The sequence below is a fragment of the Colius striatus genome, chromosome 9, assembly GCF_028858725.1.
Source record: "Colius striatus isolate bColStr4 chromosome 9, bColStr4.1.hap1, whole genome shotgun sequence".
NCBI classification, from domain to species: domain Eukaryota; kingdom Metazoa; phylum Chordata; class Aves; order Coliiformes; family Coliidae; genus Colius; species Colius striatus.
In genome coordinates, this window is record NC_084767.1 from 23917584 (window position 1) to 23945346 (window position 27763).

Below are 27763 nucleotides of genomic sequence, written 5' to 3' on the forward strand. Positions count from 1 at the left end.
TACTCAATATTCCCGCATTGATGGAAAGTCTTCCAACAACTCACAGAGACTTTCCATCAAGTTACTGAGCTGGTATCATCTAAACAGTTCTCTGCTTTTGTATATGACCCCCAGGAGCACATGAAGTTAATTTCCAAGCACAAAGTTTTTTTTCCGTGACAATATCCCAAAAGTTTATAACTAATCATTTTTTTTTAAAGCACTTTTTTTCACAAAACATCTTCTAAACTGATATCTTCCCAGAGAAAGTTTTGCTTGCAAACCAACAGCATTTATAGTGGAAAAATATTCCATCTGACAAGGCACAACAAGTTTAAGAAACTTGCACCTTTTTTCTTACTGTCTCCATCCCATTGTAAAAACCAAAAAACCAACAAAAGACAACAGAGACTTTACCATTGGTCCAATTTCACCCTTTTGCCCTCTGGATCCCCGTTGAGTGTTATCAGCTCCTGAATCTCCCTGAAATAAATAGAGCAATGAGAAACATCTGTGTAAGTGGGATGTGATAAACTGCTTTGCTCTAGCTCAGAACCAACATTTCTTTCTTTTTTTTTTTTCCTTCTTTGACTGAATTAGATGCAGTATTATTGGTGTTTTCAGATACAGCTTTTCAACAGAGAAGTAATATTGATGAAGAGGAGGAAGGAGAATTTTCATATAATGAAACAGTGATTGCCAGGCTGGTATTAGGAGGCATGTGTTACCCACATGTCATCTCCAAGTCCTTGCTCTGTCGCTGGACCTGCGTGAGTGCATGCTTGCAGATCCCCAGGACTTATGGAAAGCGGGTGGAAAAGCAAGAAGATGCTTTAGCAACATTTACCGGATCTCCACGGAGCCCACGGTCACCTCGTTCTCCTCGTTCACCTTTAACTCCCTTATCACCCTATAGGAAGAGATGGAGAGTTAGGGAGAGCAGCTCTTGCCTGCTGAAAGCACCTCTGCAGCTGCACACCTCTGTCTGGGTGTTCTGCCCTGAGGGGAAAGTAATGGCTTTCCACTTTGCCCTGGCTCAAATCCACCTTTTCACCATCATTTAGCTCCATTGTAAGAATGATAAAAGCCTACCCTCCTGCCGGAGTATCCCTTCTCTCCAGAGGAGCCGGGCAAACCCTTGTCTCCCTAAAAAAAGAGAAAGATTTTAGCGTATTTGCTGCTTTCTAGATGCTTCACCAGAGCATCTTGTTATAAAGACAAAAGCAATTAAAATGGCTGACCTCTTCTCCATCAATGCCATCCAGACCCAGTTCTCCCAGTTCACCCTGTAGAAGAGAGGTGAGGGGCAAATGCTCACTGAGGGAAAAGGAAATGGGCAGGGGGATACTGTGTATCCATATGGTCATGCTCACCACTGTGGCATGAGGAAATTGCACCATACCTTCTCTCCTGGAAATCCTCGAGAACCCTAAAGAGATCAAAAAAGGCAGTTATTCTGCTTTTGCACCATTCACCACTGTGGGAAGAGGTGGGGAAGGGGGCTGTCCTTGGCTGCAGACCCAGAGCCAGGACCGGGACAGGACAACCAGCGCTTGCTGCACCAGGGTTTGATTGTCTTTTATTTCTCTTATCTCTTATGCCAATGTTCTTCTTCAGCTGCCTCCTCAATGCTCGTGCCAAGACAAAATATGTGCATCATGGGGTTTAGACAATAAAATATCTTATTCCTTATCCACAACACTTTGTCCACTGGCTTTCTTTTTGCCCTGCACCAATTTTTATATGAATTCAAATCCAGCTGGACAGCTTTGTAAAGAGACTATCTCAGCTGCAAGTACTCCTCTGCTCCCTCCCAGAGGATCCTGTGGTCAGAGCAAATGGTAGGAAATATTCCCTTAATATTGCTTAATATTTCTCATAAATGTTATACATTTCACTACCTTTTCTGGCTTGTGGTGTGGCTACTGTCCTCGACCATTTGCTCAAGGCTCCTCTCAAAAGCAGCAGCCATTGATCACTTTTCTCCTTCCTCCCCAGCAGATTTCCATCCAAGACACACACTCATCACTTCTCTGTGTAAAGAACAAACCCATCTCTCTCACATCTTTCCCCTAGGGCCAGACTGCGGAAAATAAATCAGCCTTGTCCGCAGATTGAGTGGGGTCACTGGGTTGCTCTTTTGCTCTTCATAGCAAGGCTAAAGCCATAACACTTGCTGAAAGCCTTGATGCTCGGCCACGGGGACACAATCGCTCAAGTGGACTTGCTGTGACATCCTAAAGCAGCAAAAGTTGCCCTCAGTGGACTCCCATCAGCTAGACTCTGGGTCTGCTCCATGCAGGCTGCTTTCACACGTACCTTTGTTCCTCTGTGCCCAGGGCATCCCTGGAAACCCTGAGTCCCATTCACACCCGGTGGTCCACGCTCTCCCTGTAGCATGGAAGGGAAAATGCAATGGTCAAGGTTTGCCTGTTAAGTGCGTCTCTTCATCTCTGTACACCAGCAAGTGCAGAAGGTGATATGGAAGCACGGGAGCAAATAGAGCATCAGGTTTTAAAAAGTCATCTCCTGACAGCTGCATCATCTCCTGCCCACAGCCTTCCTCATGGAGAGACCAACTGCAAGTCTTTATCACTGAGAGGGAAACATCCTTCCACATCTCTCAACTATGAAAGTGATCTGGTTTTATACTTCTTCAAAAATAAAATGACAAAACCCTCAGAGCTCTGCATAGATATCTAATCTCATCCTGACCTTAAAGCCCCAGGAAAACATTGCATCACAGGCAACATCTGACAGCAGCATTTGGCCTTGTGTTATTGGAAAAGCAATGAGCAGCATCAACCCCTTGGCCTTGGCTTTACCTCCTGTGTGTGATGGGGAGTTGTTTATTCCAGGGGTGACATGGGATTCATGAAACCGAGTTTGGATGAAATAGTGCTAATAAGAAGTCATGGGACTCATGTTGTCTGCCACTGTAATTGACAGAAACATCCCTTCTTGGTTCCATTCTTGGACTAGCTCAAAACTTTCAGCTGCATCTGGTGTGGATAACTTTGGTATAGGCAGCAGATTTAATGAATCTGGGAATTTTATTGTGTTCATAACCACCCTGCCCTGCTCATAGGCTTTTTGGACCAGCTGCAAACATTCCCCCATGCCTTGGAGGAACACAACAGAGTTAGGTCACATCAAACAATGGGAGTTATTTCCCCTGTCACGCCTTCTCCCAGGAGCAGCTGGGACCAGCAACACAGGCCATCAGGTGGAAGAAATACAAAAGTTCTCTTTGCTTTCTCATCTAATCCAGGCCCACATCCTCAGCAGAAAATATTTAGTGAAAAGTTTCACTACAGTGAGGTACCTAATCTGAGCAGCACCGTACAGAGCAAGGGCATTCACTCACCGGTCCTCCTTCATCACCAGGATAGCCTCCATAGCCAAGATCACCTGTGACACCCTAGAAGATAAGAAAGGATTCTGCATTTCTTTCATAGTTCTGTGAGGAAAGGGAAGAAGAGAAGCTCTTGACTGCTGTGCATGGCCTAGAGCCAGGTATAAAGTGGGAGGTAAGTGGAGATGACCTGCTTGTTAGCATTACCCATTCTGATATACAGTTTGCATGTCACTCACCCATCACCGTAGTGGACACTGACCTTGCACAAGGACCCTTTATCTCCAGACGAAGTGACCTACCTTTGGTCCTATGGGGCCTGGCACACCTCTGTCCCCTCTCTGCCCCGAGCACTTGCATGGGACCTTGCAGCACATCCTCTCTGCAATGTTGTCCTGCAGCAAAACGCACATGACACAATGGGAACAGGCTGGAAACCTGAAAGGTCCCCAACATCATAACTCCTGCAAGCTCTCAAGTCTATGCAACTGCTCTGGCAGCATTTTAGGGTCTCTCTGCCTTGAAATACCCTTGATAGCAGGAGAAGGAGATGTTCAGAGACTGGTTAGAAAGCAGCAGTCAACATTGTGTTTTGCATGTCAGGGGCAATGGTTTAAATAGTAGCTGCATACGGCAGAAGTCATAGACAGCTTTTAGTAGGAGACCTGTCTCCAGAGCGTTGCCTGTCACTGAGGAGAGCAATCTCATCTCCAAAGAAACAAATCCAGGCTGTAGAATAGGCCACGAGAAAGTCATTGCAGTGACTAGCTCACCAGCAACCCACAGGCTAAGAACAATTTGTGAGCATACAGGAAAAGAGGAAAAAGAAAAAAAGAAAGGTACAGATTCAGAAAAATCACAGCTTTGTTTTGCATCACTCAATTTAAAGAAAAAAAATATATTTTCTTTGCCAAGTACATTGCTGGCTGCAAATGTTTCCTACCAGGTTTGCACATTTACATTTTGAAAGGATTTTCCTAGGCAAATGAATTACTTGGGGATGGGCTGAAGACTAGCTCTTATTCCAAAAACCAAGGTTCACTCCCAAGTGGCTGCACTTTAATTTGCAGAGAAAGGCTCACAAAGTTACCACAGAGATCGGTAGTTAAGCCTGATCTTATTAAATCTACTGGAAAAGGAGCTTAACAATGCTGGTAGCAGATGTGAAGTTGGGAGGAACTGGACATATCAAGGTTGATAGCAATGTAACTCAATAGACTCAGGAGGGACTACATGGGAGCGAACTAAAACTATGAAAAAGAAAGGATAACTCCTTCATCTGTTAAAATGATGGGAAAGGAAACCTAGAAAGCAGTGCTTCTACAAGAGATTTCGCACTGGCAAGGCATGACAGTGCATTGTCCATGAGGTTAAAAAACCCAACAGTATAAATATAGGGAAAGGGTGGGCTTTTTGGAACGGTAGCTTTTGATAGCACCTCATCCCATCCCATCCCATTCAACCTAATGCCACGTGCTGTAGCCTTAGCTGGAGTAGCTAAGCTTAGCTCCACTTTATTTGCTGAGACATCTGTAAAAAGAGGTAATATGAGGTCGGAAGGGGAGAGGACCAGAGCCAAGAGGGTGTAATTCAGCCATGGTTCAGCCTCACAAGGGATCCAGCCATCAGCTCTCCTCTAGCATTACAAGGCAGAGATAACTGTGCCAAGTTACTTACGAGCTGTTCTGCCAGCTCAAAATCCAAGTCCAGCAGATTAACTCTGAGTGGTCTGTTGTAGGTGAACCCACGACCAAACTCCAGCTGCATCACTTTGTCAAAATTGCTTACTCGGTCCAGCCCAACGAAGATGAGAGCGCTGACACCTGAGAGGGTGGGAAGCAGAAAAGGCTGGGGCACAGTGCTTCACAGAGCCTACACACTCTCCCTGTAAGGATAGGTCATTATCTATGTCCTTGGTTGCAAATGGTGTTTACTCCATCAAAACCAAGCATCTTCAAGCACATTCAGTGCAGTTACCCATGTGCTTAAGTGTCAGCAGGCAGTAAAATATCACAGGAAGGCAAGGAAGTGCATGTAGAAATTATTAAGTTCTTATTCATTACTATCAAAACCTCGTGGATTAATGAGAAATGGTGGTAAAATGGGCCATATGTTAACATGGACTATAATCACTGAAGAGTATAAAAGTTACCTTCTGTATGCAAGGTAGATGAAGCAGCCTCCAGCTCTTCTATCGAGTCATCTGCACCATCAGTAAAATGGATGATGACCTGTGAGAGAAACGAATTTATGTCAGCACCCAGAATGACTCAGGTATGACACACGATCATCATGCAACCTGATGGAACTTCTTCCAAGGGATGCTTCATTTGAGAGCAGATGGGGGAATTGCTATGCCTTTTCCAGGCAGTGAAGCTTTGCATTCCTGTGCCAGGTTTCTGCATAACATACCATGCAGGTTTTTGTTGTTAAAGCACAAACAGCGAAATATCTGGAAAGCAATAGTTTGCAGCCAAGAAGTGCTCATGGGTTCTGGCTGCAGTGATGTCCAGCATTTGTCAGGACAGGGCTTTGACAATGCAAGGAGAGTGCAGGAAACATGTAGGGCTTAAGTGACCAAATTCATTATGAGTAAATGTATTTATTGCATAAATACCTCAAAAAATTTATCATGAATTTACGATTACCAACTAACACACAACAGAAGTCAGCTTTCCTGGCCAACATCATCCCAGCGGCCTTGGTTTTGACTTACCTTGGAGCTGCTGGAGGGTGCAGATCTGAATTTGTTCAGGTAGGACCTCAGTGTATCTGCTGTGAGGAAATAGGGCCCACGGGTGCGCATGCCCTGAAACTTCTCAAAGAGCTCAGGCTGGTACTCAGAGAAGTCCAGTCCCTCCACGGGTCCGCCCTGAGCCTGGGCCATGATGGCTACCCTGACATTGGGGGCCTGATTGCCAGTGCAGCTGATCTTCTGCATCTGCGTTATTCTGTTCAACACAGACTCAACTCTGGACTCCAGACCTCTCTGAGAATTAAATATATTTTGTCCGGGCCCAACATCTGTGACATCAAAGCCAAGTATCACATCTAAGTCACAATCTGAAAGGGAAAAGCAGAAAAGAGGAGAGTGTCACCATTGAACAATACAACAACTAATTCTTAAGTAACAACTTTACTAATTGTTCTGTTAGTCATTAGAGAGGACAATCTCTGCATGAAGAACCGCCACTGTTGGATACCCAAGTGCTTTCTGCTTTCCTTCATCATAGTGATGATAACCTGGGAAAATCTGCATTCTATCCATTTCACTTTATTTTTTTTCTTTCCTGTGCAGATGTTGCTTAGCATGGAGAGGAGCTGACTAAACCAAATGCAGAAATTTGCATTTTCCTCGGGCAGCCAAGACTGCTGCTTTCTCTCCACTTCATGAAAATCTGTCAGTACTTGCACGGTGTGCATGCACCTTCTGCTTGTTTTTGAAGTGACCATCCTCCCATAACAGGGATGCAGAACCAGGTGACTGTTCCCAAGTCCCTGAAAAGAGAAGCAGGATCTACATGGCATAGCTGTGAATAAGGGCAGAGATATTGAAGCTGCTCAGCTTGAGCTGATGAGGCAATACACAGTCTGCCTTTCTGCCTGCATATTTAGCATGGGCTTGGAGCCACCTTGCAGCCATCAAACCGCCTGTTGGTCTAGAGCATGGGGAAATCAGGCTGCTGGATGCCTTTTTTTAACATCTCTTGCACCTACACAGGCTTTGAACCAGGGAGGTGTTTGAATTTTCTCTGATATTAATCATACTGGTGCTGAGGTCAAGAAGCACTCACAGTTAACACCCACAGCAGTTTGATTTTCCTTGCACTCAGTTTTTCATCTTGGCTGGAGCTGGTGCTCAGCTCAGTGCTGCTGTGGCTCTCCTTCAGCTTCCCCAGTGGTTTAGGAGATGACTCCACTCAAAAGTGAGAGGACTGAGCCATGGTCTGTTGTGCTGTGGGTAGAACTAGCTGTACTACAGTTAAACTAAGTTATAGTTTATCTAAGTTAAACCAGCTGCTGGGAATCTGGTCCAACAGCAATACCAGTTCACTTACTTCAGTTCCCCTTGCTTGGCTTCTGAAGTAGCCATGTCATGGGATTCCTTCTTAAGGCAATTTTACTTTAAACTCCAACCATTCTTGCCCTAACTTTTTCTCGTATACCTGTCATGATATCAAGTGGGCACCCTGGATGATCTGCCAAAAGAAATTCTAATTTCTGGCACACCATGTATGCCAGGGACTGAATGGCCAAGAAATCCAATTGGCTTGTTTTAAACACGGTGGCAAAACAAGAACGATCACTTTTCATTTTGGCACTAAACAAGTTCATCTCCCAACATGATACTGGACTCAAGTTCCTACATATCTGGGGAGGAATGTAGTGAGACTTAATCTAAAGGCAACTAAATAAAGAAGCCCTTCAAGATGCAGTGGTAGGAGGCCAACGCTTGATTATCATATCTGAAATTATCCCACCATGCTGGCACCTATGTGGTAACAGTATACCACTCATTCATGTGCTGAAGCCCACAAAAAAAGCAGCTCTTCTACCAAAAGTTTGCAGCCTTCCACCATGCTCATGGAGGAAATCTGAGGTGATGCTGAACCTCGGGCTAATAGGCACAAAGCAGACTAGACAAGTTCATCAAAACACATTGGATATCAAAACGTTTCCTCAGGAATGACCTGAGCACCTCATGAAAAGATCATGCTTACCTCTTGTAACATCTGTTGCTCCTGGGCACAATTTCTCTTCCATAGCCGCTTCCAGTGTAACCAGGACCTGTTCATTCAGTTCAGACAGCTCCTGGGCTGTGGATGCTCTGAAACTTGTGGCACTTTCACTGGCCAGCCTGCTGACTTCCTTTAGGTCAATGTTTCTCACACCAACTGCAAATACCTTGACACCTTTCTGTGCAATTTCCGAGGAGGCACTTGGCCCATCATCTGACGACTTCCCTCCTGTGACGATGAAGGCAATCTGGGGCACTCTCTGTTCGATTCGGCTGCCAGCCTCCTTCACAAAGTGTTTTGCCTGGATATGCTTGATGGCTGCACCAGTGTTTGCCACTCGGCCACCTTTGTAGATCACTTTGTTGATGGCATCTAAGATCTGAGGTTTGGTGGAGTAGTCCTTGAGGAAAAACTCATCAGTCACATCTGAGTTGTACTGGGCCAGTCCCACCTGGATAGAGTCACCATCCCTATAAATGGCATCCACTACAGAGTAGACAAACTGGAGAACTTCTTGGAAGTTGTCTCTACCCAGATTGATGGAGCCATCCAGTAAAAACACAATGTCAGCCTGCTTTTTACCTACTGGAAAGGTTACAAAGAAAACAAAGTTATTAATAATTGTTTGTGGCATCTATAATATTGAAGATGCTTGATGGCATCTAAGATCTGAGGTTTGGTGGAGTAGTTCTGGAGTGCGAATTAGTGGGCAGCAACTAACCATAAGCAGAAATGTGCCCTCGTGGGTAAGAAGGCCAATAGCATCCTGGGAGGCATGAAGAGAGTGTGGGCAGCAGGGTGAGGGAGGTTCTGCTACCCCTCTGCTCTGCCACATCTGGGGAGGCCACATCTGGAGTGCTGTGTCCAGTTCTGGGCTCCCCAGCTCCAGAGAGACAGGGAACTGCTGGAGAGAGGCCAGTGCAGGGCTCCCAAGATGCTTAGTGCTTTGTGAAGTGGTGTTGTGTTGCTCTCTCCTTTCTACCCTTTCAGTTTCATTGATCTTTGGCATGATTTTACATCCAAACAAGCGAGGGTTTATACAATGCTTATTACACTTCATACAACATTCCTTGTTTTTGTGATAGACATCCTCATCTCATTTCATATTCATTCTATTTTTTTCCATGCTCAACAAAATGATCATCAGTGGTTTTTAAATCAATATGAGAGTTGGAAGTCAAAGCCTATTACTCTGGAGTCATTTTTACATTATACAGATTCTGTCTGTGCTTTGTCCAGAAAACTCCACAGGATAAATAGCAATCTTACCAGGCAGTCCACTTCCAGGGCTTTCTGTTGTAGGTATGGGAAGTTCTTCAAGAATATTCTGCACCTTGTTTTCTAAAGTTGGGAGTCCTGTGAAGTCCTGTACCACAAATACACGCTCAGGATCATTGGTAATGACCTGCAGCTGGTTCCTGTCCACATTCCTGGCTCCAACACCCAGAGGTTTAATGCTCGTTGAAGTGATCACTTTAGCAGGCCTGTTCACGTCATCCTGGGATCGGTCTCCGAGGATGACGACTAGATGCTGGGGCACTCCATCTTCTATCCTGCTCCCTGCAGACTTGATGAAGTAGCTCTTTATCACGTAGTCTAGGGCTTTGCCAGCATTCACAGGGGACCCACCTCTAAGCCTCAAGCGGCGGATGGCTTGCAGGATGGCACTTTTGGACTTGTGAGTCTTCAGGTAAAACTCAGGGAAGACATTGTTGCTGAACTGCAGCACACCAATTCGCACCTTGTTTGGCCCAATGTCCAGCTGCTGAACAATTCTGCTGACGAAATCCCGAATGTGAGCAAGACCGTCAGGCCTAACACTGTCAGAGCTGTCAATGAGAAAGACTATGTCCTTTTCATCACCAGAAATATCTGCAGGGAAGAAAGAAGAGAGAAAATGATTTTGTGTGCCAAGTCTTCACTTTAGCTTTGTGCTGTTTGTACTATCTGCTCTCATGAGATATAAAACTACGGCATATTTTAGACAGCTTTAGGCATAGTGCTTCAGGAAGCTTCTTGAAAAGGTCTTGTGTGCAAGTGTATGTATGTGTGTTAACAGTCTGCCTAATATTTTAAGCATGCTGTAGTGGTTTTACCTGGACCGGGTTTTTGGTAGCAGGAGGGCTACAGAGGTGGCTTCTTTAAACAAAGATCTGCCAGAAGCTCCCCTGTAGCTGACAGGTCTAATGCAAATCAATTCTTAGATGGACCTACAGCTGACCAAGGCCTCGCCAATTGGTGACTAAGGTAATGCCTCTGTGAATAATGTGTTTGAGAAGAGGAAGAAGTTGCTGTGCAGTCGCTAAACTGCAGCAGCAACAGGGAATAAGAATGTGAAAACATCTCTGCAGATACTAAGGTCAATGGAGAAAGGAGGGAGAGGAGGGTGCTTATTCCCTGAAAGAAAGACTCCCCTGTGACCTGTGGTGAAGACCATGGTGAGGCAGCTGTGCCCCTGCAGTCCATGGAGGCCACCGGGGAGCAGAGACCCACTTGCAGCCCGTGGAGGACCCCACCCTGGAGCAGGTGGATGCCTGAAGGAGGCTGTGACTCCGTGGAAAGCCCACACTGGAGCAAGTTCCTGGCCGGACCTGGGAGCCTGTGGGGAGAGAGGACTGTTCTCCCAGTGGGTGACCCATGTTGGGGCAGGGTGTAAGGAGCTGCCCCTGTGGGAGGCCTCATGCCGGAACAGTTCATGAAGAACTGCAGCCCATGGGAAGGATCCATGATGGAGAAGGTCGTGAGAGACTGTCTCCCAGGGGAGGGACCCCACACTGTAGCAGTGGGAAGTGTGAGGAGGCCTCCCCCTGAGAAGAAGCAGCAGCAAAGTCCATCTGTAATGAACTGACCGCAACCCCCATCCCCCATTGCCTGTGCTGCTGGGGGAGAAGGAAGGAGAATCCTGGAAAGAGGGAGGGGTGGGAGGAAGTCTTTTAAGATTTGGTTTTATTTCTCATCTCCCTGTTCTGATGGTTCATTAATAAATCAAACCACTTCATTTCAAGTGGAGCCTGTTTTTCCCATGACACTAACTGCTGAGTGATCTCCCCGTCCTTATCCCAACTCACAAACTGCTCATTATATTCCTCTATCCCCTGATCAGTTTGGGAGGGGGCAGTGATATTACAACTTGGTGGGCACCTGGCACCCAGCCAGGGCTAAACCACCACACATGCATTATTCAGAGCTGTGTCTGTTTTGTTCATTAACACTGTTCTCTGCATTTGTCAATGTTTCCAGCTTCATGTTGCCCCATGTGTCTCTTTCCTACAGAGTGGCTAAATGAGAATAGGCACTTGTACACATTGTGATATTTGACTCGAAAATCAAAATAGGTAACATATTTAGGTACATGACTTGAAAATCCTAAGTTATAACATATTTAGATATTTGGGTAGAATTTCCACTATCTAAAATTTTCCTCCTTAAACTGTTTATGTGCTACATCTTTCCTTTTAACTAAGGAAATCCTTGGTTTACAGAGAAGGAATGGAAAGTTATTTACACATTTGGGCAACATTGACTTGAACAGCAACTCAGAGGCTGCCAGTTTTGACAGAAACTTACCTACAGAAGGTTGTACGTCTCCCAGAAGCCGTCTGATTTGATCCCCAGTCAGAGTTTCAATAGGAGTCAGCAGCTTTTGCTCAAGACTAGGCAGTTCCTGGAAGCTGGAAACTTGGAATACATAATCAGGACTAAGGGAAATCTGTACCATCTCCTCAGGATCCACATTCTTCGCTACCACCATAGGTGCCACTCCCACTTGTTTGACTTGGAGTGATGGGTATTCTAAGTCATCATCGGACTTGCGGGAGGAGAGGATGATCAAAAACTGAGGGACACCCTCCTCTATGCGGCTACCAGAGGGCCGGGTGAAAATGCTCTTTGCCACAAAATCAAGGGCTTCCCCCACGTTCACTTGCTGGCCACCCCGTGGTCGCAGCTGTCTCACAGCACTCCGCACCTCATCCTTGGTGGAGTGAGCATTGAGCAGGAACTCCACATGGGGATGCTCACTGAATTGGACCACTGAAATCCTGGTGGTGTCAAAGCCCACATCCAGGTTATTTACTATCCTCTCAATGAGATCACGGACAAGGTAGAACTCCTGGGCAGCATAGCGGGAGCCATCAACCATGAACACGACATCCCTTTTCACACCCGCTGTAGGAAAGAAGACAGCTGTCAGAAGATGCATCAGGCATTGCTTATGGAGAGCAGTTAAGCTCATCATCTAAATCACTGGCCCATGCCTTTGGCCATAGGGAGGATGTTCATTGTTTTGTTGCCTGCGTTATCTCCAGGGAGCCCCAGAAAACAAGCACTGGGTTCAACCCAAAGACAGAACTGGTCTGCTAGACACATCCCCAGGTAGTACAAGAATAGCAGCTTCCTGAGCAAAGGAAGCAAGAGGGAGCAGGGGAAACCTGTAGCAATCATTCTGTATGGAATCTCCACACAAGGAAATGTAGTCTGGTGATACTCCCTTACTCAGGGCAGGTTGCCAAGCAGCCTGAGGTTCATTTATACTCAATACCACCCCTCTTCCTTCTGCTTTGTTCTCTAGGAAAGTTTTTATCCTATTATTTTCTCAGCTCTGTCTTTCCAGGATGACTTTGTACGTCCTAATAAAATGTCTTCTGTATTGGTAATTCAGGTCAGAGTCTGAATTATTGCCGAATATCACACTGATTAATGGAAATAGAGGAAAGTAGTCTCATTTTGAAGGGAAGGAACAGATAGAGTAGGGTGGTGGACTTCAAAGTAACTGATATGGGGTGGGTACCCTTCCTCTCAGGTATACAGGGCTGGATTTCATTCCAAGTGAGACCAGAAGTGGAAAATCTGATCCTTTTCCTGACTGCCACTTCCAGTTTTCCCTCCCCCAGTGACTGTGCATGCAAATATAAGACACATCAGCAGGTCTTACATTTAGCCGAAAGCTGACTGATTTATCGTAGTGTGAAGGTGTAACATGTAAATAACATATTTTCCATTCCGGAGGGAATGGCATGAATATATAATCCATCCACTTAAAATAAGATTAAGGTCATAGTGTTCACTTTATGAGTCCACCATGTGGATACAACATGGACTACTTTGAGGAACTGGCTTAGCTTAATTATACAGCTCCTACCAACCCTAAGTACATCAACAGTGAAACCAAGATGAACTTGGAGTCTTAGCCGTGACCATCTTTTCTTTTCTCAGTTTGTGTTGCAACCATGATGTTACTAAACATCATATTTTGCCACTGGCTCTTGGTGCAGACACAAACATCTTCTCACCTGGGCTGGGTGATGTAAATACCAAATCAGGGGCAAGGGATTCTATTTCTTTCTTGGTCAGCTGGATGACCCTGTTCGAGACGACCTGCTGCACCGTATCCAACTGGCTGAAGTCCGGCACAGCAATAGCAAAATCTGGGAGGAAGGAAATTGTCTGCAGCTCTGTGAGGTCGGCATTTCCAATTCCGATGCCGAAGGGCACCGTGCCACTTGTCTTCAGGACCACCGAGGGCCTCCTCACATCGTCTTGGGACCGGTCAGCAGTCAGCAGAATCAGGAACTGAGGGACACCCTCTGCTATCCTGCTGCCACTTGACACTGTGAAGACATTCTTGATGAGATAGTCGAGGGCTGCTCCAGTGTTCAGAGGAGATCCTCCCATAACCTTCAGCTCCTGGATGGCATTGATGAGATCTGCTTTGTCTTCATGAGTGTCGAGTAAGAACTCAGGTTGTATGCTGTTGCTGTACTGTGCGACAGCAACACGGACCTTGTCACGACCAATATCTAGGCTTTCAACAACTCTTTGGACAAAAGTCTTCAGTAGAGGGAAACCTCTTCTGACACCATCTGAGCCATCGATTAGAAACACCACATCCTTCTTCTCACCTCGCTCAACTACTGTTTGAGACAAGCAAGGGAAGGGGGGAATAAGTGAGATTCTCTTTTGCAGTGATTATTATTCTCTGCATACATTGTACCGAAGGAGCACAAAAGCTTGGGGAGGGGAAAGCGAGGTGTCAAGATGGGTGGTTTGGATCCTTTGCCATTGGACGCAGTACATAGTGAAGAAGCAGATGGGTGGAAGCTGGTGGAAACCACAGTGCAACATGTGCCATGCCTTATCCACCAAGTCATAGAATCATAGACTCATAAGAAATAGAGTGCCAAGAGACTCCAGGTGCCATCCCCTGCACAAGGCTGAGAGAAGCCGTCTGGTCCTCAAGGTGGCTGTTAAGCTGGCAAATGGCCTTGCAATATGCAACAGGAGTATGGGACATCAGGGATATTTTTCTCCCAGAGAAAAACAGATGAAATGGCTTACTGCAGAGAAGATGCTTACAGGGAGGTGGTTAAGAAAAGGTGAGAAAAGTTTTTCTAAGGCATTAAGGAACTTAGAAATAATCAATCCTGCACATGCTCAGACAAAATAAGAATTTACTGGAAATGGCATCCAACTGAAGATGCTGAAATGCTTTTCTAAAATGCTAGACACTGATTTTTTTCCCACTGACTTCAAGCACAAAAACATCCTACTTGTGACCAAACATTCTTAAAAAAAAAAAAAAAAAAGAAAAGAAAACAAACCAAGACTGTGAAATGTCAAAGATCAGAGAACTGTTGATGCATCCTGCTATTGACTAACAGAACTGCAAAGTTTTGTCTCAGTCAAGCAGAAAATATCACTGCCTCCCAGACAGCAACTGATGGATGGCATCTCCAAAAGTGCCATTGGCTTGTTTATAGCAGAGTCAAGTGGGATAAGCAGGAGCATGGTCTGTTGCTCTGAAGAAAATCTTAAATCTTTGCTTATATATGCTAGAAAATGAGTTTAAAAGTGCAGCTTCAAGTTTATTACTTAAGAAGACTGTTAGAAACTTGGTGGGTTAATGCATGGAACTGGAATATTAATATAGCTTTTGTTGTAGAAGGAGCAGACACTGATGGGTGTATCCCAGTTTCAGACACTTCTGCTAAAGCTCAGGAGTAGAGGAAGACAGAATCCTATCAAAGGTCTCTGGGTTGCAGATAAAGAAGAAAAAAATATGGGTGCTCTTATGTGGTGGCTGTCTTTTAGCCAAGAATACTAAGGAAAAATAGGTGGATGCAGATATTTGAAAAAAAATATATATTAGCACAATTATTCACAGTACTTGGTGGTCAAAGCTACTCAAAAGTTATCTCGACAAGACAGAAATGGTTTGAAAAGAGAAGATGCAATTCAAGAGCACTAGTTGTACTAGTCTATGTTGAGGCAGAAGCTGCAAAATATGGGAAGGGCAATGACTCTGCATGGAAAGAATGAGATAAGAGGTGACCGAGGGACACCATTGTTACTCTCTGGTCATTGGGAGCAGGCTGACATTGAAGAGACAAAGGTGAAAAGGTAGAATACCTTCGAGACCTGCAAGGAAAGATTAAGTCTCCTCCTCTGAAGACATTCAAAACCCACCTGGACGAGTGTCTGTGTGACCTACTCTAGGAGGTCCTGCTCTGGCAAGGGAGTTAGACTGGATGATCTTTTGAGGTCCCTCCCAATGCTTAAGATTTTGTGATTCTGTGAATGATCTGAGTACACAGATGGTGACATGAGGACCAAGACAAGACATACATGGCAAGCTTAAAGTAAATGAAAGGTTGTAACACAAAACATAAATATAAGCTGACATCTGTATCCTTCTTGAGTTGAAGCAGAAGAAAAAGTCTTAAACTAGGACTAGGAAAGTAGAAGTTTGACATTAAGGAAAAGTGTCTACTAATTAAAAAAAAAAAAAAGCAATTGAACAGATTGATTATGGAGTCTGGGAAATCTGCTCCACTGAAGGGTTGTCAGGATAGATTAGACCAATGTCACCTGGTTCTGGACATGAAGATCTTGTTGGGGATAAGGATATGTAGCAGATGGCACTCTGAGATCTCTTTCAGCTCTATTTCTTTTTTATGTTTCTATGATTCTAAGTCCATCTGTACAGGACTTTTATGGAGAGATGATGTGGACGTTACTACATTTTCCCTTTCCCCATCTGCTGTTGGGAGACAGGTTAATTCTCAAATTAGGGCTGCCTCAGGAGATCACACAGCTGGACATGCATGATTTCCAGCACCATGGTGTGAATTTTTACATGTGACCATGTGATTACTTTTATGACTTTTTTTATTTGTCATTAATCCTTACTCATATACTCAGCTTGTAATAGTAACTGAGTCAAGAACATCAAATTTATTGGTACACCTAATTTGTAGGTGCAAAATGTAGAAACTACTGTCATATCATGTAAGAAATAACGGAGCAAGAGTGAATCCAGGATGCTGCAGTGCTCCTTACTCCCTACAACTCCTCCAGAAAATGGAGGATGGAAAGACAATTGAGACAAGCCTTTATTTGCTTCTTCTAGCCCTTGTCCAGCATTGCACATCAATGTTTGCAACATCTCTGGGACAATGGAACTCTGTTAGTTCAGGTTTGTGCCATGTCTTAAATATTGGTAACAACATCTCCTACTCTGTTTGAGTCAAATAAAAGACTTTTTCCTTACTCATATTTAAAAATCAGTTTGGAATTCAATGCTTTGCTGGATCAGGTTCTGACCTGAGTAAAATCCAAGTGCAATGGGAGTTTCTACATAATCATTTTAAATATCACCAGACCCAGTTGCCCCAGTTTCAAAACTTAGGGGGCGTGTGTGTGGTGTCTTTCAGCCTCTCAGAAACTGCGGGGGTCCTTGTACCTGTTGGCTGAAGCTGGATAGTTTTCAAGAGGTTGACTATATTTGGCTGAAGCTCCGAAATCCGAGGGAGAGAGTCAACGTTCAGAATGAATTGCGGGGCATAGACGATCCTTTCCAGTTCTACAGGGTCGGCATTTTTGGCTTTGATAGCAAAGGTCACAACTCCGGTTTGCTTCAGAGCATCTGACGGTTGCTCCACATCATCAGTTGATCTCCCAGCAGCAAGGAGGATCAAAAACTGAGGAACTCCTTCTTCAATCCTGCTTCCAGCTTCTGTCACAAACAGCCTCCTTATAGCTTCATCTAGTGCAGCTCCAATGTTCAGTTGCTTCCCGGTTTTTATCTTCATCCTTTTCACTTTGAGAAGCATGTCTTGCTTAGATGGGAGCTCGGCAAAATCAAATTCGACTTGGATAGTGTCACTGAATTGAGCTACAGCTACTCGTGTGGCATCAGGACCCACGTTCAGGTCAGAAATGACTTTATGTACAAAGTCCCGGACAGCAGGAAAACTACCCAAGAGGTTGGCTGAGCCATCAATCAGGAATAAAATATCTTTCTTGCTTTCTAGAATAAATTCACAAATGAAAAGAGGAGGAAAAAAAGATATGAGGGCATTTTTCTTCTTAAATGTCATCCTAGAATCTTCTTGGCAAATTAGTTGGGTTTCAATATGCAAAGCAAGTAATTTTCATTTACCAAAGTGTTCAAAGGCTACAGGACTAAATGGCATCTTTGATAATGTATCTGAGGAAGACTCGGAAGGAAAGACATCTCTATCCTAAGACTCAATAAATTCAGACATCAGATGGTTAATTGTATCATGTCAGCTGTATCATAAATTATCTGTTTCAGATTGGGCTAGTGATGTTTATGGTCTAGAAAAATACCAATAATACAGGCATGAAGTACAACAGCTGTGGATGGCTGAGGTTTTTCCTCTTTAAAGACTCGGTAGGTAACAAATAGACACCAATTCACACAAACACACATAAAGCATTTTCTATATTTTCTTAAAGTACTCTCCCAGTTGCATCACAAGGAACATCTAAATCCATAGGTGAATTCTGACTCTGGGGGAAGCCTTTTACCTGTTCCCATTTGATGGCCTTTTAACCTCATTGAATATCCAAGGCAAAACCAAGCATCTCATATCTTTCACATTAATCCTAATGGTGTGCTTTCCACACTTAACAATCCTGGTTGTTCCTATTTCTTCATATGCATATAGTCACAATAAAGGAATTAGTGAGCAAATACTTGTTTTAAAAGGGTTAAACTTGCCAACAGCTTCTGGGTTTAATGTTAGAGGATAACTTTGAATATCTGGAGTTAAATACGGTGACTATGACAGTCTGATGGCAGCACTTTGACAAAGTGGCTGTGGGAAAGGATTTGACCACCTGCATCTGGCTAGACCTTTGCTCTTCTATGCTCTTCAGCACAATCCTAACCTTTCGACACCAAAAGTGCATGCTCCCATTGCCTAAGCTAGTGCAGACAATGTATTTAAGGGTTGTGACAGTATTATGGCAACAGAAAGGGAATACCTAAATAAGTGACTGGTGTGCATAGACTCACTTGGATCCTCCTTCCGTCCTGACGCACCAAAAGAATTAAAATTGTGCTCTTTAATCTGTGCTAGGAATGACTGAAACAAAATTGAGAGCTGCCAGTGTTAAGCCATGTGTAGATGGTTAAGCACAGCCCTAACCACTTTGATGCCTCAGGGGCTTAGACAGATGTGAAGATGTACATTGTGAACAAACAAGAGAAACAAAATTAACTTAATGTAGTCAACATGAAGGAAGATAGGTATTACCTGTTGGGGCGAGTGGAACCTCTTCCACACCTCCACTAACATATGTTGTTATAGGCTTATTTAATTCCTGGGGCAAAACTGCCAGAGCACTGAAATCATCCATATAATATACCATTCTTGGATTAAAGGCAATCTGTTCAAGTTCTGCCTTATCCGCACTCCTAACTCCAACAGCAAAAGTCAGCACTCCAGCCCGAGCTAATTCATTGGCAACTTGCAAGAAGGGATCAGCAGATCTCCCTGCCATCACCAGGACTAGGACCTGTGGCACTTGTTCATTTATTCTGCTCCCACCAGCTTCCGTGAAGTGATTCGAAAGCACAAAGTTCAGTGCAGAGCCAGTGTTCAGTACTGACCCTCCCTTGGGCCTGAGCTGCCCCATATGTTGGATTACATCTGATTTGGTTTGGTACGAGTGTAGAGAGAACTCGGTTTTAGGAGTGTCACTAAATTGCACTAAGCCAACTCGGATTTTGTCACTGCCGACATCAAGGTAGTTAACTAGGGTGGCAACAAAGTCACGGACAAAGGGGAAGTTGGCATTTCCAACGTTGAGTGATCCATCCAAAAGAAAGATGATATCCCTTTTGGTTACTTGAACTGCAGTAGAGCACAGAAAATAACATGAGGCATAACAGAAAACAAAAATGGATTTTTTTTTTCATGTGTGCATACAGCATACGCTGTACACACATGTAAACTTTGTTAGGATGAAGAAGGGAGAAAAAGAGAAGGGAAACAGTGTGACCAGCACAGAAGTAACAAGGATCTTACTGGAAATTACTAAATTGGGCAAAGGAGGTTTCTGACTTGTACCGAAAAGTCTTTCAAATGTCAGGTTTTTCAATGGAGTCTGGCCTCTGTCATGTCAGATGTTTTCAATGGCTGCCAGTGACAGCTGGCATGTAATGCTGTGGGACAGCCTCAGCTGGCAAAAGGCAGCAAAATTTATTTTGGTGGAGCAATACTGAGTTATGCCTACAGACATCTTGCTTAGCCTCAAGTCACCACTCATTTACTTCGGTGCCTGCTTTATGGCACCTAGAGCATGCTTTGACATCTAGTGTTATCACCTCTTTATTAAGCAATTCCTCATTCCATGGGGATGCTTCCTGAATCCCTAGATGTAGAAAACCATGTCCTGCCCTGCATGGTTGTGCAGGGCAGCCAACAGCACTGGCCCACAGCACAGGGTACAGCTCCACTTTCATGGGAAGGCACTTCTGCCAAGTAACCAATTCAGTTGGTATTTTGAATGAGTATTAAAATAACTTTTACTAATAGAAGCTGGTCCAGATGAGGCTCCAATGACTGAGTCATCTACCTTTTTGACATTTGCTTTTGACATGGAAAACTGCATTTTGATGTCTGCAGTTAACAGACATCCATTTTGTGGGCTGTTGGAGGGGCAGAGATTTTCCACTTTGGGGAGTAACCAGCCAGTTGTCAGTTCCTTTTTTAATGTTAAATCCTTCTTGAGCTGTCTCCCAGCATGTGATGCCCAAGACACAGATCTGTAACATCACCCAAAAGGTGATCATCCCCCTGTGCTTTTTGCTCTAAACGTATCGTGTCCAGATGACAGACCAAAATGCCAAAAGATCTCAGTGAACAGATGAGTGGGCTCATCCAGTGCATCAACACTGAATACTTTCCTCCAAATAAGTCAGTCAAGAATATATTTATGCCCACTGCTACTTCTACTCACTATCTTTCTGTTTAAAGAATTTACCTATGGGAATCTGGCTGTATTCATCTCTTTAGCTTGCCATCCTATCCATAAAGTATATAAATATGGAGATATTAAAACCAAAAGGGAGAAAAGGGCTTTTTTGAGCACAGGCATCACTCTCAGATTCTGCAGACTGAATTATCTTTCTTTATTTTTAATTTTTCCCAGAAAAGTGCCATTCAAGGCTCAAGGTGAGACAATATCTAGTTGAAATGTAACAGATGGCCCAGTGTCAAAATCAGATATATTACTAATAAAGGTAATTTTGTGGAGTAGGAGTATGATTACCTCCTTATTGTTTATGCGAATAGCTGTGAATATAGTAGAGCAGAAAGACTGAGAAAAAAAGAGAAGCTGCATGAATGAGCTTGAAAGAACAAGGAAGCGTAAGAACATTTTTAATTTACGTTAAAAAATAAAGATCTGATTTGGTGTACAGCCATGCAAAACTGTATTAGCAGGAAACACATTCTGTTTAAAAAAAAAAAGCTTATTAAATGATAAGTTCCATGATATTCATCTTAATTAAAGACAAGTATTGGCAAACTGATTTTAAAACGTCTGCTCTTCATGTACATCAGTCATAGGCTTTAATTCTTTAAGGATCCTTCTGAAAAACTCAGTGTCTTTTATACTGCAGTTTATAACGTTAAGTTACTTGGAGAAAATGAAAAAAAAATATGGGCATAGTTCAAGACCCACTTAAGCCAATGGGAACCTCAGTACTGACCTTACTGGGAGCTGGAAGAAATCCTGTTTTTCTAATATTTATATGCCATGAGACAGAAATGTAAGGTTCAAATACAATCTAGTACAACATTAATTCAACTTCAAGCATCTATATCAGGAAGAAAGCCTGAGAGTTTTGATATGAAATCTCTGTGCAGCTAGAACATCTCTTAAAAAGCAGAAACTGCCTCAAGACATGACCCTAGCAATTGGATTGCTTCCAGTCTACTGATGTCAATGGCAAGACCAAGTAAAAATTATCCACTGGCTTCACTGGGCTTTGGATCATCTTCTAAACAGATTAAATTAAAATCAACACTGCAATAGTCTTGTACGTCTCTTAGGGCTTAAGCTGAGCAAATTATAAGAAAACTGTAAATATATTCTTCAAGGGTGAGCTTCAGTCCAGTGCTGTCTTTCTCTGAATATCTTCATGAACAAATTTACTTATTTACTTGACACTCAAAGGAATTTTTTTTCACTTTCTTGAGCAAATATTCACTATGGATGATTTTCAAACTGGTGAAGAGATTATAACGTTCACAGTGTGTCCTGTTCATCGATTACTCAAACTCCAAGTGAGGAAAAAAGCTTCCACTGAGCAATTTTAGCAGCTAACTAACGAAGTCTATCTTCCATGTCCAGCCCTTTAAATGTTGGTGACAAATATTAAATGGGACAAGAATCTCCAGGAAGGTATGTCAAAGCTGGAACAACAATCATGCTACCAAATTCACCAACCTATCCATGCACATTTTATAAATCAGAGACAACATTTAGCTATGCTGAAACACATGCTTAAGGCTTTTTTTCACCCCTCATATCTCCGTGTCATAGAACAAGAGCTGACACACATATACACAGTATCTTTTTTTATTAGAAAAAGGAAATTAATTACCTGATGGTGGTTCTTGGACAATCAGTCCTCCAGACAGTGTCCGAATAGGTGACAGCACTTCAGGAAGAATGGCTTGCATGAACTGAACACGGAAGTCATTTGGGTTGAACACAAAATCTCTCTCATGTGCAATTTCTTGAAGTTCTGCCAGGTCGGCATTTCTTGACCCAATGGCAAGGATCACTATCCGGTTCCTTTTCATTTCCGCTGCGGCTTGGTCAACAGCATCCATGGACTTACCACCAGTGATGAGCACCAGCATGGGGAGTACCCCTTCCTCTATCCTGCACCCAGCAGCACTAGTGAAGAACCTGGTCCTCACAAAGTCCAGTGCTGAGCCAGTGTTGAGTGCTGTGCCGCCCATGAGCTTCATTCTCTTCACGTTAGCCATCACATCCTTTCTGCTCTGGTGAGTGTTAAAATAAAACTCTGGCTTTACAGTGTCTGCATACTGGGCCACTGCAACTTGGATCAGGTCGGGTCCAACCTCCAGCCTTTGGACAATTTTGGCAACAAAATCACGAATTGAGTTAAAGGGGCCAGTACCCAAAGCGGTTGAGCCATCTATCAGGAAGACTATATCCTTCTTGTTCACTTCAATAACTGTAAGTAACAGGTGAACATAAAGTTAACAGAAAACATCACTGCATTCTGCACATCAATTCTACATCAACAGTTCAGCAATATTTAGGACTTTGCTTGAAGCTCTGCTACTCTCAACACTTTTAAAAGAGTCTTGCTTTCTTTCTCAGGTTCTAGCAGAAGGCTAATAACAAATTTGATTAAATATTTCCCCTTTCTCAAACACCGAAGCATTAAAGAGTTTCAAGAACTGTATTGCTTATAAAACTTAATATTAAAATACATATACATGTCAAAACAAGAAAGAAAGGCAAATAGTCAGGAAAAATCTTGGCACTCAGCTGGCACATGAGATAAAATAAGCAGGTGATGCTCCTGCAATGGAGCCATCTGAATCACACCAGAGCGTGGTTCAGTCTCAGAGGGTTCAGTTCCCAAAAGCAATGACATCAGTAAAACAGTCTCCCCTTAACATACCTGGACTTCAGGTCTTCACATCTACATTTTTCTCCTTATCTAACAAAAACAAGTTATGGTCATGGAAGATCTGAATTATATTGTAGTTGCTATGTCTTTAACAAAATGGGTCTCCTAGGTTGCAATCTCTGAAACTTTGTTATTGATGATGGTATAGCACAGAGCACAATTAGCTTTCCAGTTCTCTAGCTAAGTTTGAAGGAAGCCAGTTAGAGGGCTGCATTGGAACCAAAGAATCATCATATTTAGTATTACAAATGTACAAGAAAAAATAGTAAATATTAACAAGACCAATATTATTATGATAAAAGCGTTATACGTGGTCATCACAGGAGATAACACCACCATTTAGACAACTCCACTCATATCACCACCTCCTCATTTCACGCCATTTAAGTGAAAAAAGAAAACTTGTATTACTTCTAAGTTATGCCGGAGCACTATGGATCATTGTGTTATGCTGGACTTGAGGTGCTCTTAAATAGCCTACCCTCCTAAGAGCTCCCAAGACAGGATCCACCACCTCCTGGACTCACCCAGTGCACAGCCTTGGGGGAAGTGGAGACACACCATCGTCAGGATCTCACACCCCACAGAGCAAGTAGCAGCAAACACTCTCTTATCCTGCCTGGATGGAAAAGGGCAGCCTCTTGGCCCACCAGGGCTCTTCTGTGTGGAGGTTATTTATTTTGGATTTGAAGGAAGAACAAAGCTTTGGCTGCTGTTCTCCTTGGCAGGACATCAGCTGGCCATGGAAAGCAGTGCTCCCAAAGGCCCTTCTCTGTCAGTTTTCTCACTGCAGGTGTGTGCCATGAAACTAGGTGACCCCAAGGAGTGATTCAGAGCTGGAGATAACATTTGCAACTCAGCTGCCTTCTCTATCCTTGGATCCCAAGAGATCTGCCTCTGCCAGAGATTGTGAGTCTTTGAGAAACCTCTCATACAGTCTTGATGGAAATCGTTTGATTAAGGAACAATTGTCAAAATTTGAAGCTTAAAATAACCTGTTGTGATGCTGTTGGACACAAAATTATGAGAACCTGCATGAAAGAAATGTGGTGGTGCCTTCCCCAAGCTGCCGCCTCACATGAGCTACCAGTGGCTTGCAGTTGACTACCCAGGCTGTCAAAACAGAGCTACTCACAAAGCAACAAGGATTGGTTTAAATGATGCCGTTCCCAGAGATGTGGTTTCCAGCTTCCATCCCCATTGCCAGGATTTTTTCCCTCATCAGCTACTCCAAAGAGGAGAGGGCCGAAACCAAGAAACTTTCCAAATGAATAAAGAAGGCTGAAATCTCTGCTTTGTATCACTCAGGAGAGATGTCCAAAGTGTTTCCTTAGCTTTTCAGCAGCTAGATACTAAAAAATGGAGACCCTGGAAACTTTTGACTTTATATAGAAGTTTGCAGGAATCATCAAAGTGGCTTTGCAAACATAAGAGAGTCTGGGAAGGAACAGCTCTTTCCGCTACCCAGTCTTCCTGCAGCTCTCAAATCCTGCAGCATTTTTCCTTAGAGAAGAAGAATGCAAGAACCAAAATCAAAACCCACAGGAAGAAACACCCCACAGTGATAATTTCAATGGACACAATTGAAGCAAAAGCATTTAAGCAAGGCTGTACTCATCTCATAGGGTCTGATCCAGGGCTCAGTAAAGCTGATGGCAAGTCTCACAGGAGTTTCAAAGGATTTATGATCAAAGCATTATATCTTTGACTCTAAAAGTTGGCAATGTTGGAGGGTGTCAGCATTGAACCCAGTCCTGCATTGTTCCCTCCTCATTGCCATCTCAACTATCTTTGATGAATCATTTCATCTAATTTAGGCATCCAAGCTTCCCTGGTAGCTAAAGAAGAGAGGAAAAGAGAGGCAGAAAAGCACATCCATTCACCCCAGGAGAATTAACATAGAGCCAGAAAGCTAAAGTGAAGTGAGATGACTTCAATACTTGACAGGAACACTTGGCACCTCAGTGGTCATTCCTTTCAGGCTGCACTGTGTGGCCCAAACCACTTGCTTATGCGCAGACTTCCAAGGTGCTGATGTGAATCAAGCAGACCAGCCAAAATTAATGTCCATGGGCATCAGGGAAAAGGAAATTCGCTGAAGTTCCTTCGAAAATACCCACTTCTCCATTTAGTATATCCATCTATATGTAATTGCAAAGGCTGATCCATTGTAGTACCTTCTACAAATGTGCTGCCATTTCAAGTGAAAAATATGCAAGTGCAGCTAAAATCTTGACCTGCTTGGGTCCTGACATGTACATTTTAGCTAGACATGAAAGACTTCAGCCTATTTAGCTAAACAAGGTTCTCGTAGGGTGCTATGAGAAAAAATTCTCTATGTTCTGTCCCGGAATAATCAGGACAAGATCATAAAATGATCTGTTAGGCAAATTCATCCCTCTGATTTGAACCACAAGATAGCAATAATGTTTAGACATACATCAGTGAAAACACCTGGAATGCAGTTTTATGTATCAACATACATCACAAGTTGAACAGTATGTACAGAACTCTGGACTCGCACTTCAATCCCAAAAGTTGTTAGCATTAAATGTCCTGGTAACTAAAGGAGCATTTCCAACCCGGTCCTTTCCAGTAGCCTCTGAAATATGACATATCATGTCTTTCATAAAGCCTCTCTATCAGTAAATGTAACTTAGTCATAAAACCATAGGGTGAGAAACTCTTGATCACCTACATGCTCCATAAATCCAGATATTCATTATTCTACTGCACCCAAGCTAATCCAGAAATATTGTTAATGAGGACTTCAGAGTGACAAAGTGACCTGAGTAGAATATTGACACTGACATTTTTATTTCCCATAGCCTCATGGAAAGATGTGAACTTTCTCAGCTTACGGATAGATGGGAAAGACATATTAACAAGGTAGGGATTTCACTTCAAAAGAACTAAGGACTGGTTCTACAGCACAGGAATTTCACCCTTTTCCCAAGGATAGTGCATTGTTTTGATGTGGTATGGAATTTTACTGTTTCAACAAGCTGATAACTTCAGCTCTGTAAAGTTTAAAATCTGTTAGCTTCCTCGGTGAAGTTTCATTGTCATGACACTTTCAGCTGACATATATGCAAGATTATGCGACAGAAATATTTTCAGAACTGTCAGTGCTGCAGTATTTACCCCCCAGGTTCTTAAATACCTCAGTATGGATTATATGAGCTTTTATAAACACTGCTTATGTCCTTTAAAACTCCATGTCATGGCAGCTATTGACACAAAACCTCATGGTTTTCAAAGAAAAACCAGCAGAGCAAATGAGTTTCTGCATGTTAGCTGCAGGACTATTTATCTTTCCCATTGTCTTTCTCCATTGTCTCTCCCACTGTCTTGCTCCATAACCAGACTAGAGAGATGCATCGGAAAAATAAAAACATGAAGTTACAAAAAATAAGTATGTTCTTAAATCGTGCAAAAGCTCAATCATTCATTGATTTGAAATGCAACAGTCTAGAAAGCCATACATACCTTCAGTCACAATGGTTGGGGCCTCTAACAATATGAGTCTTTGGGCCACTCCAACAATGTTGGGCAGTAATAATTCTCGAAGAGCATCAAGGTTACGGATATCCAGGGCAGTAAATGCGAAGCTTCCATCAGTAGCAATCTGCTGCAGCTCTGCACTGTCAGCATTCAGGACCCCAATGCTAAACGAAAATATACTAGCTTGCTTCACCGCTAACAAGCCCTCTCGGATATCATCACTAGACTCTCCACCACTTATCAGCACTAAAATCTGAGGCACTGCTTCCTCTATCCTGCTGCCTCCCGCCTGGGTGAAGAGGTTCTCCACCACAAACTCCAGTGCCGCACCGGTGTTCGCTTCCTCGCCACCGCGGAAACTGAGTGCCTTCACGGCATCCAAAACATCCGCTTTTGTGGAGTAGCTGTTCAAAGCGAACTCAGTGCTGGGTTGATCACTATACTGCACCACCCCAATCTGTATTTGCTGAGCTCCAACTCTGAGGCTTTCAATCAAATTTACAAGGAAATCACGAATGGCTTGAAAATTGACACTTCCGATGTTGTTTGATCCGTCAATAAGGAAAATAAGGTCAGCAGACTCTTGAGCTTTAAAAAAAGAAATGCAAAAGGTGAAAGCATTAAAATGAGTGATTACATGCAGTTGTACAGAGTTCTGACATGTTTCTTGGAAATCCAGTAAGAAACACGAAAATGAGAAAACAAAACACATGTTCACTGAGGAAGTGATGTTTGCCTCTTACTTCTGCATTCTGATTGAATGAGCTCCCAGACCCATCCCAGTCACATCTGCTACCCATCAAGACGCAGCCCAAGCAACACAACCTGTGCTGGTGGCTGCAGTTACATGGGAGTTGACATTATTAGCATGTGGGGAGGAAACTTTGAAAATACCTTTTTTTTTTAAATCTACATCCATTCCACCTGTGGCCAATACTGTCCAAGCATTTAGACAGAGGCAAAGGAAAAACATGGATTTCGGTGGCAATTGCCTGAAGATAATGGGGTGAGGATGGTACTATTTGAAAGAAATTTTCCCCATTGCAGTCATTCTTTTTCTTCTTTGAAAAAAAAAAAGGGAAAAGCCACCATTTACTGGATACATAGAAAATTTCAGCTTCTCTGTTACAACTCTGTGCTGGTTAAAAAGAGTAGCTGAATATATTGGCTTCTTCCATCATGAAAGATCATTATTTG

At 43.3% G+C, this 27763-nt stretch overlaps 1 protein-coding gene across 2 annotated transcripts in view; it reads right to left on the reverse strand.

The window, feature by feature from the left end:
• Nucleotides 1-27763, reverse strand: part of COL6A3 (collagen type VI alpha 3 chain) — a 59768-nt gene that overhangs the window by 27055 nt on the left and 4950 nt on the right. Inside the window, exons 3-22 of one of the 2 annotated variants that reach the window (XM_062002667.1) lie at nucleotides 26552-27154; nucleotides 21995-22597; nucleotides 18636-19235; nucleotides 16797-17380; nucleotides 13365-13977; nucleotides 12560-12562; nucleotides 11641-12240; nucleotides 9343-9945; nucleotides 8056-8655; nucleotides 6051-6397; nucleotides 5487-5565; nucleotides 5012-5157; nucleotides 3637-3729; nucleotides 3347-3400; nucleotides 2299-2370; nucleotides 1382-1408; nucleotides 1221-1265; nucleotides 1072-1125; nucleotides 827-889; nucleotides 397-462 (exon numbers count right to left, since the gene is read on the reverse strand). In XM_062002667.1, the coding sequence (XP_061858651.1) occupies nucleotides 397-462; nucleotides 827-889; nucleotides 1072-1125; nucleotides 1221-1265; nucleotides 1382-1408; nucleotides 2299-2370; nucleotides 3347-3400; nucleotides 3637-3729; nucleotides 5012-5157; nucleotides 5487-5565; nucleotides 6051-6397; nucleotides 8056-8655; nucleotides 9343-9945; nucleotides 11641-12240; nucleotides 12560-12562; nucleotides 13365-13977; nucleotides 16797-17380; nucleotides 18636-19235; nucleotides 21995-22597; nucleotides 26552-27154 (5855 nt within the window). Of the gene's footprint in view, nucleotides 1-396; nucleotides 463-826; nucleotides 890-1071; nucleotides 1126-1220; nucleotides 1266-1381; nucleotides 1409-2298; nucleotides 2371-3346; nucleotides 3401-3636; nucleotides 3730-5011; nucleotides 5158-5486; nucleotides 5566-6050; nucleotides 6398-8055; nucleotides 8659-9342; nucleotides 9946-11640; nucleotides 12241-12559; nucleotides 12563-13364; nucleotides 13986-16796; nucleotides 17381-18635; nucleotides 19236-21994; nucleotides 22598-26551; nucleotides 27155-27763 lie in introns of both variants that reach the window. The other variant, XM_062002668.1, reaches the window with a different exon arrangement.